Source organism: Danio aesculapii, chromosome 20 (genome assembly GCF_903798145.1).
Source record: "Danio aesculapii chromosome 20, fDanAes4.1, whole genome shotgun sequence".
Taxonomy (NCBI): Eukaryota; Metazoa; Chordata; class Actinopteri; order Cypriniformes; family Danionidae; genus Danio; species Danio aesculapii.
Genome location: NC_079454.1, coordinates 33,888,095 through 33,900,829, shown reverse-complemented (window position 1 = coordinate 33,900,829; position 12,735 = coordinate 33,888,095). Strand labels below are relative to the sequence as shown.

At 35.1% G+C, this 12,735-nt stretch overlaps 1 protein-coding gene across 1 annotated transcript in view; it reads left to right on the top strand.

Moving 5' to 3' along the window:
- Window positions 1–12,735, top strand: part of nbas (NBAS subunit of NRZ tethering complex) — a 350,427-nt gene that overhangs the window by 214,038 nt on the left and 123,654 nt on the right. Inside the window, 2 exon segments of the mRNA XM_056480954.1 lie at window positions 2,917–3,170; window positions 9,739–10,073. Of these exon segments, the coding sequence (XP_056336929.1) occupies window positions 2,917–3,170; window positions 9,739–10,073 (589 nt within the window).

Here is a 12,735-nt window from a genome sequence, read left to right as displayed (position 1 = left end):
CCTATACCTGTTTTGTCTCCGCTATCGTCTTCCTCTTGTTGTTTTGGCCTGTTGTTGTTTTCCAGCCTTTCTTGCATTCGTCTCTCTGCATTTCTGTTTGTGGCCCCGAGACATCGTGCCTCTAGCCAGTATAGCCATATATCCATTAAACATGAGTTAAGGTCCATAGGGCTTACGCTCTGTAGACAATGGATAGGTGTTGGGCTTTGGCCAAATGGCCACATGCGGCCTGCAGCTCGTTCATTTTGTTGCATTAACACTGAATACGATTAGCTGTAACACAATAGGCACATGCAGGCACTGTATTTATCCACACAAATGCTGAGACCCGGTGTGCCCTATGAATGTTACCGGAGGCTGGCTCTCACACAATGGCGGCACGGAGGGAAGCCGCAGGGACTCAAACCTGTTTGTTCTGTCATCTGAAACAAGCCCACTGGACATTAAAAACAAAATAAAGACATTTAGTCCTATTGGAGTAGGTATTGAATCAGTTAAGATGATCTGAGAGGTTGGACAATGGTTAACATTTTGGGAGAACAAGACAATATTTTGATTTGGCATCCATCAAAATTGGTAATAAGTGCTAGTAAAGAATTTTTACTTCGAATTTCGTAATGTATAGTCCAAATATTATAATGTGTAATCCAAAAGAATGTTAATTGGCGTGTGTATCTGATAATACCTTATTTTGAGTTGCAATTTACACTAGTGTATTATAGTTTTTGTTAGTGTTACACCTGGAGTCCACACTTCTCCTTCATCTTCAACACGTGCAAATGGATTTTGCATTTTGAAAATTTAAATTCATTAGACAGTTGATGGAATGTACACAAACGTTTGAAGACGGAGGCGTTGCTATACACAATCACCATCTGACTGGTCTTTTGGACTATTACATGATATTCATCAAGTCTCTCTCATATGACAATTGACAACAACTATAGAAAACACAAGACATGTCACTTGGGTAGTTTTGAGTGGGGAAAAGTGTAACCGTCAATATAGCAAATAAAGCCCCGTCTTCTAGTACAGAAACCAATCATTAATCGCTAAAGACTAATGATTCTCCAAGGGAGGGGTTCAGTCAAGATGAGTGATTTTAAGACAGTTTTTGCAGTTTTCTTGCAGCGTTTTCATCCTAAAAGGTTGTTTTAAACAGGGTGTCCACAGGGTCTTAAAGTATTAAAAGTTGAGAAATCAATGTAGAGAGGTCATTTTTGAGAAAGTGCCTCTGACGGTGAGGGAAAGAAGGACAACGATATAGTCTCAGAAAACTTTTTACAGAAATCTCATTTTGTGGAATTTTTTTTTTGGTTATGACTTCATAATGTATAATTTTTTTAGATTTTTTTATCATGGAGCTTCAAAGTGTCTTCTTTCCAATGATACCCAGGAACTGTTACTATTTAAAGTTAGGTAGGTGTAAATCCCCAAAATTGTGTGCTAGCTAACAGGTTAAGGCCCTTAAAAAGTATTAAAAAGTCTTTGTCTTAAGTGCTATTTTGCAAGATATAAAATTTTATATCATTTTTGATTTTGCAGTGTATGGTTGTATGCTAAAGTTTGCCTGAATTAAATCTGCAAATATCTGGATGTTGTGTAGTTTATGAAATCAGTGATGTCCTACTAGATTTGACATCATGCTGCTTTGTTTACTGCAGTAATCAAGGCAATACAATTATTTCTGTAGTTCAGGTGCCAACCCGCTGAATTAGCTAAATTTAATAGATTTTTATTCAGTATATGAATAATGTTTTAGTTTTAGATTAATTTCTTGCATTAACGTTTAGTAAATATACTGTAAGTTAAAATCTTGCCAGTGTTTCTGGTTGAAAAGTGGTCGTAAGGTCTTAAAATGAATGGAAAGAGTCTTAAAAAGGTGTTGAATTTGACCCTCTGATTCCTGTAAATAGTCTGTTAAAACAAAAACAGTGTAAACATGGCCTTACTGTTCCATTAAAAAAAAACTAAACCTGTTGTTGTTGTTGTTGGAGACTTGCTTGTGTGCTTGGGATCATTGTCCAAAACAAGCAATCAAAAAGAGCGTATAACAACATTATACATGTGCAAACGCTATTCAGAAGCAAAGCCCTTTCTTTTTCTTTTTTGCTACATTCGAAGTGGCCTTTTTTTGCCCCATGGAGACCTACGCAGCCCTCTTATCTGACTTCATCTTTTATTCCCTGTTCTGTTTGCAAGTCAGCATGCTTTTTATGTCTTTTCTCTCCATTCCTGCTTACGACTCTTTCTCCAACCCCTTCCCTCTCACACGAGCCCCCTCACGTACAGCATCAGCAGACCTGCTGGATAAATGGACTTGGCAGTCATTGAAGGTTCACATAGTAATTTATTGATAACCCAACTCTATAAAACATTTCCATGCATCAGAATTGCTATGGGATATTTCGGTGGTGCAGTAAAGCTGTTTATCTTTACTGAAAAGCCATTCAATTAGAGCGAGGTGGAGGGCCAGTCTCTACGCCTGCTTATGAAGTCACGCTGGAGATAAATTATGGAAATCAGGCCAGCGCTAACATAAAACATGACACCCATAGAATCCGAAGCTGACATCAGATTTATAGCGGGTCAGTAAACGTGCGCCACAGCCTATGATTCACTGCCTGAAAATGATTGTTTTTGGTCCTGGAAGTGGTCAAACCGGAGCGAATAAACTTTAATGGACTTTAAGCAGTTTGAAGAAGTTCTGTTAGATTAAACAAAATCAATACTTCAACACAAGAGAGCCGTCACAGCATATTAACTTGACCTTAATGTACTTCTTCGTCTGGTTTGGGGGACAATTGGGGGGAAAAATTGCCGCGCATTGCCTTAATTGATTCTCTACAAGCAATTTGCAAAGGTTGAGTGATCAATGCTTCAGCAGACCTTGCTCTTATTTCTTTCTTTCTTCAGTCTCTCCACCAAAGACATCGAGGGCAGGACGGAGGCGCTGGGTCTGTTTGAGACTCTAAAGACAGACCCGGAGTCGTTCTACATGCACATGACGAAATACGTGTACCCCAGTATAGCCGGGACCGACCAGCTCCGACTGCTCTTCTACTTCACTCTTCTGGAGAACTGCGGCTGCGCAAACTACTTCTCGCAAACTGCTATGAAGCCTGATACGCACCTCAAACTGCTCAAGAAGCTCAAAGCTGTGGCTGTAGGTGAGTAGATGCTCAAATCTGAACGTACAAAACAGATTTAATCATTTTCAACATTGCACCCTAAAGCTAAATCACAAAACACTGACAAAGGAAACCAGTGTGGACAGTCACCAAATTACAGGATGTCACTCTGCAGATGGTCATTGACCTAATAAGTGCCAATTGAACATTTTTAGTATTCGAACAGACAAAGTTTCTGTTGCTGTTTTTTAGAGTGGTCCCACTTTATATTTTGTGGCCTTAACTACTACAGTATGTACTTGCATCATCAAATAAATACTATGTACTTATTGTGTTCATAATGTATTGCAGAACACTTCTGATGCTCTTGTGGTGGGATACAACAAGAGCACCGGAAATGTTTGAGGTGTGAAGAAGTGTGAAAGGGTTTTGGGCAGGTTTGGTTATATTGGTAGGTTTAAGGGTGGGTTAAGGTGTAAAGGCTGATTTATACTTCTGCATCGAGTGATCGGAGTGACCCATGATGCATTCCTTGTGCATAGCCATGCATTAATACTTCTGCATGCTGTTTATGTTGCTCTGCAATAACACTTTCGAAACGCTAGCTGGCAGCAGGTTTTTATGTTCTTCTGTCAAGTTTTTTGTTTTTTCTGAATGCTACCTTATGCTGAGTTCAGACTGCATGATTTTAGCCCAGATTTTGACTCGTCGACAGGTTTTGAGAAATCTGCAACAAATGCCTGAAATCACATGCAAATCGATGCTCTTGCACGTGAGTGACAATCACACAGTATGAACTATCAAAGAGAATTGCTGATGAGTCTCCGATGCCCTTTGAAAATCATGCAGTCTGAACTCGGCATTAATGTACAAGTAGCTCAAACTCACTCGTTTAGAGGCGGGAACTGGCGGGCGTGCAACAACTTTAAATATAAGGTGAACACAAAACAAAAGTTTCCATCTGGAGCTCTTTCACAGGACTCAACACGTGTAGACACTTGCTCCATCTAGATCACGGCTCTCAGAACAGCCCACACTCATCACCACTACTAAGCTAACCAATCACAAAGCTTGTGCTATGTGAGCACAATACGTGTGGTTACATTTTATATATACATACATACATACATATATACATATACATACATACATACATACATATATATATATATAGAAATATGAATCTGTTTTTGGTACAATCTGTGCAAAGTCTGTGTTGCAAAAATGTCAGTTGCTACAGTTAATGAAAATATTGTAAAAATAATTCGCAAATAAAGGGAAATAAAATCGATAAATCGCCAACCTGGTAAGACAAATGAAGTGGTAAATCAGCTTCTGATTGCAAGCATGTCAATCAACAGCATAACCAGAAATTTCCAGCGTAATGACACATCTGTCGCCAGCTGAGACAGCAGGAAATGGGTCGCTGAGCAACCAAAGTAATAGAGGAATGTTAATTAGCCAGCATATAATACACTTTTGTTCTTTTCTGATAAAGTAGATCATTATAAAACACACAGCACATGGAATGAGCTTTTATACTCTCTCTCTGTTATTGGAGCAATTCACCTGATGCATGCAATGACAACTCAATAGGCATCATTCACTCACAACTGCATAGAAGTCGAGTAGTAATGTGGGAGAAAAGGCACATTGACTCCCCCCCCCCCCCCCCCCCCCCCCTCCAGATTCATATTTGATGTGTGTTCTTGTTAATTAGTTCTAAATATGGCTGCCTACAGTTAGATGGATATACAGTATATGTATACGTAATATTATTCAAATTGAATTAATTCATAATCAAATAAATATAAATATTAGTGCGATTAAAATTCTTTTTTGTAAAGAAATTTAATTTAACATTTTATTTAGTAATAATATATGAAATTGATAAAATATTTCATATATATTTAATGGAATTATTTTAGTTTATTTATATATATATATATATATATATATATATATATATATATATATATATATATATATATATATATGTGTAAATATTTATTTAAATATTTATTTAAAATATATTTAAAATAGGCGTCACGGTGGCGCAGTGAATAGCACGATTGCCTCACAGCAAGAAAGTTGCTGGTTTGAGCCCCAGCTGAGTCAGTTAGCATTTCTGTGTGGAGTTTGCATGTTTTCCCCGTGTTTGTGTTGGTTTCCTCCAGGATGCTCCGTTTCCCCCCACAGTCCAAGAGACGTGGTAAACCGTAGGTGAATTGAATAAGCTAAATTGGCCGAAGTGTACAGGTGGGTTTGTGTGTGTGAGACTGTGTGTATACCTGGGTGTGTCCCAGCATTGGGTTGTGGCTAGAAGGGCATCCGCTGCATGAAACATATGCTGCATAATTTGGCGGTTCATTCTGCTGTGGCGACCCCTGATTAATAAATGGACTAAGCTGAAAAGAAAATTAATGAAGGAATAAATGAAATATTTAGAATATATTTTATTATTTTCTTTCTTTTTCTTTCTTGCAACAACTGAACAGTATATTATAATTATTTCTGTTAGATTGTCACATTAATTATGTAATATGTTTCAATAAAAAGGGGTTACTTAAAAAATAGTGTACAATCTGTAATCTGTAGTCTTTTATCAAAAGTATTTTGGTTCAGACTTGCTTAATGCAACTTCACGTTCCTAAAGGGATAGTTCACTTAATTTTGTAAATTATTATTATTATTATTATTTTTTTTTTTACTGTTTTCAGTGTCAGGCTGCACGATATTGGAAAAATCTGATAATGTGATATTTTATTTTTCTGCGATAAATATTGCAATATGAAAACATTTGTTTGAATAGCTCTATTTGACAGTTTTCTGGGGAGTCTAACAGTAATTAGATACAAACATGGAATAATCACAGTGTAAAAAATTAATTTTCTTCCTTTGCTTTGTCCTGTTTCTAGTCCAAAGATCTAAAATGCTTAGATCAAGAAATAATGTAGTTTAGTTTTGTTTTCAACTTCAGAAGAAATTTATATTTTTTTCCCTTAAAACAAGCTAAGCAGGGGCGATTTTTGGATTTTCATTTTAGGGGGGGCTCAGGTCCTTATAAGGTAATTTATATATACATTAAATGACATGCATATAAAAATATATTTTTAAACTTACTTACTTTTTTAATACAAGACAACACATGATGCTTCTATCTCTGTCAGTGACTCAGTGACAGTTAAAATGAGTACATTCTCTTAGTGCTTCTGTCATTGTGTTTAATACTTTCTGTGCTAGACTGTATGGTCTAGTTAATGCCACATGAACTGTAAAGTGTGTAAACAGCTGTAATGATGAGGTGAACGCAGAGAAAACCCAACTGCTCCTCCAAGACATTGGGATACAAGTGATACAAGGTTATCTATATCAAAGAACTGCAAATAGGCAGATATTATAACAATTTATTGATAAACACACATCTCGTTCTTTCGCTGTCCATGGCTGTGGTTTGCTGATCAAATGAAAACAAAAGACGGGGAGGAGCTTTTTTGCTGCCGAATTTTGCTGCCGTTTTCATATCAAATTTAAAGGGGCTGAGGAAATAACTTAGTGTACAGTTTATGAGCTAATCGCAAAAGTTTTAGGGGGGCTGAGTAGAAATATAGTAAAATAGGCCTAGCAACGCCCATGTTATACAGCTCTATTTCAGTGTACATACTTTTTAATTATTAACTTCCATAGTTCCTTTTTCTACTTTAGTAGTCAATGGATAACGTCAACAATCAACAGTTAATAGCATTTTATAAATATGTATATATATATATATATTTTTTTTTTTGGTTTAACAGAAGAAGAGGTACAATATTAGATGCAGTAAAATGCAATAAATGTTAGATAAATATTTGGATGACTTTGTCCCTTTAAATATCTTAGATGCGACAAAACAAAAAAGAAACTTGCTTTGACTTGCTGCTTGAACTAATGACATGTTTTTTTTTTTTTTAACATGACGGTTTTGAACTTGGTGATCTCGTAGAGAGTGTTTTTAGAGGTCAGCAGGGAGTTTGTCAGAGAGTTTTCACACCATACTCTCTCCTGTCTTATGTGATACCTTCCCCTTTAAACACTCACACTTTATAGGCGGCAAAAAACACTCCGTCACATACATGCTTCCACACACAGTCCTGTAAAGACAGTTTTTAACATCTGCCACAACCCCCGAGACCGAGACAGCTCCTTCTTTTCTGCATTCCTGTCTGTTAGAGTGTATATGTGTGTGTCGATTGGCCTTCTGGCCCCTGTCGTGAGATGGGCCCTTTCTCAGAGGCAGCTGTTTCAATATTTAATGCCCTGATGAGGCTTTGTGTGTCAGTGTAATGTTGGCTGTCTGACTTGATATAACCTGGAGGAATGCCAGGTCTGCACAAGTTCACTTTCATTGACACAAATAGAAACTGCAGGAAGGGTCCGATATGTACAGTAGATTAGCAGAGATGGAAAGATTTACATTGATGTTAATAGTGGAGTGGGTTATGACAGTTTGCGAGTATGGTTTTACACAATTCTCATTAAAGGTCAACGTTTGGTCAGTGGTGTTATTTAGAAGCTGTTTTTAGATTTTGTTTTTGTAATGTCCATTTTTAGATTTTTACTGTTTTGATTATTGGTACTAATATTGTTGTAACACTTTACAGTAAGATTGCGTTAGTTAATGTTAGAAAATACATGTACTAACATGAACAATATATTTATTACCACATTTATTCATTTTTGTTAGCGTTAATTAATGAAAATAAAGCTTATTTGTTACTGTGCGTTTACACCGAAGACGGTGAGAGCGTTAAAATATCACTCTGGCTACCCTGGCGACAATTCTGTCTGCTAGAATTAAAGCTATTTTTAAGGTCAAAATTATTTGCCCCTTTAAGCTATATTTTTTTCCATAGTCTACACAACAAACCATTGTTTTACAATAACTTGCCTAATTACCCTAACCTGCCTAGTTAACCTAATTAACCTAGTTAAGCCTTTAAATGTCACTTTAAGCTGTATAGAAGTGTCTTGAAAAATATCTAGTCAAATATTATTTACTGTCATCATGGCAAAGATTAAATAAATCAGTTATTAGAAATGAGTTATTAAAACTATTATGTTTAGAAATGTGTTGAAAAAAATCTTCTCTCCGTTAAACAGAAATTGGGGAAAAATAAACACGGGGGCTAATAATTCTGACTTCAACTGTACATGAACTACATTAATGGGGTATATGCAGAGCTAGTGTTTCTTCCCATACTGATAAACTTTCAGTGAACGGTTAATGATACTTTTTTTCCATTTTTATACGGTTCCTTTTATAGCCAAGATGTCGTGTAATTAAAATATACTCAATTAAAGCCATTTACACGCATGCGCACATCAGGATTAGCAGGCTAGTGCAGAAGCTCTGAATAAAGTGGGGTAGCACTGAATATACTGGGTAAAATAAATGTTCATATTTTAAAGACATGGTGGGAAAAATGTAATTTAATGCAGTGCTTCTTGTACAATCTGAGACCCACTTTATATCGGATATCACTCAAGCCAGTGGAGATCACTGATTTTTAAAGAAAACAGACCTTAAGCGCGCAGATTTTGTAATGGCAAACAGTTCACGGGAAGCCCTTGACCCAGGTTACTGACAAATAAAAGTCCTTCCGAAAATATCCTATTAATGCAATTTTATTGTAAATTTTTACCATGATTAGTTGTAGTAATAGTACACTCAAATTATATATTTTGCTGATTGTTCAAACTACTTATGTAAGATGAGCTTAAACTACACCGTTCTTTAGATTTTTTTTTTGAGGACAACTTAACTATTTTATGTACAATCCACTTAAATTTGCTAACTTAATTGATTTGTGTTGAGATAACCTGAATGATTTGTGTAGAACCCTGCATGTAGTACACTCTAAAAAAAAGTTGACTCAACTTAAAATTTTAAGGCAACCAATTTGAGGACATTTTTGAGTTTACTCAACTAAAATTGAGTCAAGTGAAGTAGTTGGGTTGAAAGTTGAGTCAACTCAAATGTCCTGAAATTGGTTGCCTTAAAATTTTAAGTTGAGTCAATTTTTTTTTACAGTGTTTTAATAATAATAATAATAATAATAATTTATTTCAGTACATCTAAATAAAATACATAAAAAAGAAAATATGTCCTTGAAATCCAGATAAAAAATAAGTACATAACTTATAATAACGATGTAATGTAAGTATTCAGTAGTTATTTAAGTATAATAGTATAGTACAATAGTATAACATTTCTTGCAATAGAAATACCTTAAATGGAGCCCATAAAGATGCAAAGTTATCAGTGTAAAGAAAAATCATCATCTTTTTTGACATTTAAGTTTTGCAAGCTATCATCATCATGTCAAAACATCCTCAAAACAAAACAAAAACAATCCTCCAAATAAACATAAACATCTAGTATACAAAGAAATTATTTAGAAAAAAATATCCATCAAACTATACCATAGATTTCATTGTGTTTATAATAATACTAAGAAAAAGAAAAGGGGAAAGCTGCTATTAAAATATTTATTAGTAAAAAGTGTGACAACTAGCCCCATTGTGCATTCTGTATGATGCTTGAATCATAATGTCACTTTCATCTTAGGTCTGGACTATAAGAAGATGACAGAGGAGGATTCAGATCCTTTGAAAGCTCTGGAGCCGATACTGACCAGCCAGAACGTCCTGTCGATTTCCAAACTGGCCTCTCGAATCCCCCAGAAGGGAGGTGAAGCTCTAACCTCCAGCGCTGTTCATGCCACCTGGCTTCATAAACTGTTCTGGGAAGGAGATCAACATGTGCTGAAAAAAGCCCCACAGACCGACCAAGACTTCCTTCATGCCTATGACACCTGTGCCAAATATTTTGACCGAATGCTGCCTGTGGATTTTGTCAACTTTTTGGATGCCATCACCTTTTCACCTGAAGCAGCCAATAAGGTGAGTTGAATGCAGGGTTTGCAGTGTTCTGTTTTCAAAATCTTCACAAAGCAATTAACAATAATTAAATGTTCTGCTCATTTGGGAGCTCAACTATTATTATGTTGAACTGAAATTCTACTCTGTATGTTTTAGGCCTACTTCATTTGTTTAAATAATGAAATATTTTAATTTTTTTTTATTTTGAATTAGAAAATAATAGTTTGAATCTATATTTATTTGTAATTTGTTTACTTTAAGAGTTAGTTTAATGTTATATTTAAAGGAAATTGAAGTATTTACACAATATTTACTCACATTCAATTGGTTCCAAACCTTTAGAGTTTCTTTCTTCTGAAAAAGAAAAACAAAAGAAGATATTTTGAAGAAAGCTGAAAACAGTAACAGTAACAGGCTTTCATAGTAGGAAATTTAAATACTATGGAAGTCAATGGTTACAGGTTTCCGGCTTTCTTCAAAATATCTGATGACAGAAACTCAAACAGGTTTGAAACACGTAAAGGGTGAGTAAATGATGACAGAATTTTCAGTTTTGAGTGCAGTTTTAAGCATCAATTTAGTACTCTATTATGGGATTAAATCATTTAATGGTACAGAAAAACAATTGAACACTGCTTTTATTTTAAGATGTCATTGCAAGAGGCATTTAAAATGATAAATATCTATCTTTTATCATTTATTTTATTTAACTAATATTTTAAACATGACATATTATTTATACTTTACATACATTTAAAAAAACATTTTTTAATGTTATATTTAACTTTTGTGTTACCATTTATCATTCATTTATCAGTCTAAAGAAAACAAACACATTAATCCATAACTTTTAAAATGTCAGTCAAAATTTTAAATGGCCAAAAATATGACATATTATTATTTTATTCTGTATATAACTATGCAAATGCCCCCATAGACTCCAAATGAAGCATGGCATCCAGACTGCCATGTTAAAACAAAGACTATAGAATACACAAGACATGTCACTCGTATCTTTTTGAAGGGGGAAAAGTGTAACTGTCGATATAGTGAATAAAGCCCCGCCTACTAGTACAGGAGCCAATCATTGATCGCTATATGGTGAAAAAAGCCCGCCTTGTAGTACAGGAGCCAATCATCATCGATCACTATAGACTGATAATACTCTGGAGGACGGCCTTGGACCAGACATGAGTTTCTGCAGATTTTGTGTGATTTGGACATTTAGAAATGCAACTAAAGAGACAGGTGTTGTTCAGTTTTATTGGTGATTCCTAATATGAAATTCAATCGTAAGCTTGGCATGCAATTTTGGAGAATTTGATGTTTCCCCATTCAGACAGAATGCCCGAGCATACTGCCTGAGAGGCGTTTCAAAGATAGTCGTCGAGTGAAATCACTTTCCTAGAAAGGACTTTGGTTAAAACCACATTGTTCAGTATTTAAACCTAAAATATATGTGTGTTTAAAAGCCTGCATCTATGTTACACAACTCTGTTTGTGTTTTATTTGACAATTTAACAAAAACACACAAACAAGTACAATAAGACTAATTCATACATATTTGAAAAACTGTCGAGAATAAAATACACAATAAAGCTGCTGGATTATTTCCATTGTGGTCTTCGATATTCTTAAAGGTCCCATGAAGTGCTGTAAAATATGCATTTTTTATTCGATGTTTGATGTAGTCTCAACTGAAACACGAAGAGAGGGTGGGACATAGTGTAGCTCCTCCCCTTTTAAAATACAGCCAATAGTGTTTTGTTTTATTAGTGCTCTGCCAGTGAGAGAGGTTGAGCTCAAGTGCATCAAAAGAAAAGCAAATGAGAAGCGACTTGAAGAGGGCAGGGCATGTCAGATACTAGAGAGCATTTGATTGGTGATGATTTGACGAGAAACTGAAGTATAAGCTAAAGGGAGTAAAACCGTTGATCCATGGCAGATGTGACAAACTACAAGCTTTTTGTGTTTTTTATATTCTAAGCACATGTGTTTTGGAGCACACTAGCTAATAGATATTTAGAAAATGTTATTTTAATTTCTTTGGACTTTTAAAAAATGACAGAGCAAATCATACATGTGCAAACATCATCAGCTCAGAAACTCACCACAGCAGGATCATCAACTTCAACTATTAAACAACGCTTTTTATAAATGTCTCTAAAAACACTCTCAAATTGAATCTCTTTAATACTCTTAGGCAATACATTCCAAGCAAATTGCCAGTGTACAAAAAGAACTTCTAGCTGTTTCACTTTTAAATCTTCAAGAATAAATGTCCCTGCTACTCACTCTTGTATAATGACAGAATACCTCACAAACTAAAACACGATTATCAAGAAAATATGTTGGTACTGTTTGAAAAAAAAAAAAAAAAAAAAAAAAAAGATGAGAACCCAAACCAGGAGACTTGAAGCAGAATTTCTTTATTGAGAGCGTGTTGGTTAGACTGCAGTCGTAACCTCTGAAGGCCCGAGGTGTTTTTTATTTCTCTTTGCTATTTGGGCTTATTGCAACCTAATTAGAGTAAAAATCTAAGTATCATATTTTAATACGATGTACTTTTAGAGAAAAATTATGTCGATATATGTGGACTTGTGGTCCGAATTTACATAAAACACTTTTTCCTGAATGTTTTTAATGCATATTTAACATATATATTTTTAACTTGCTTAGACTA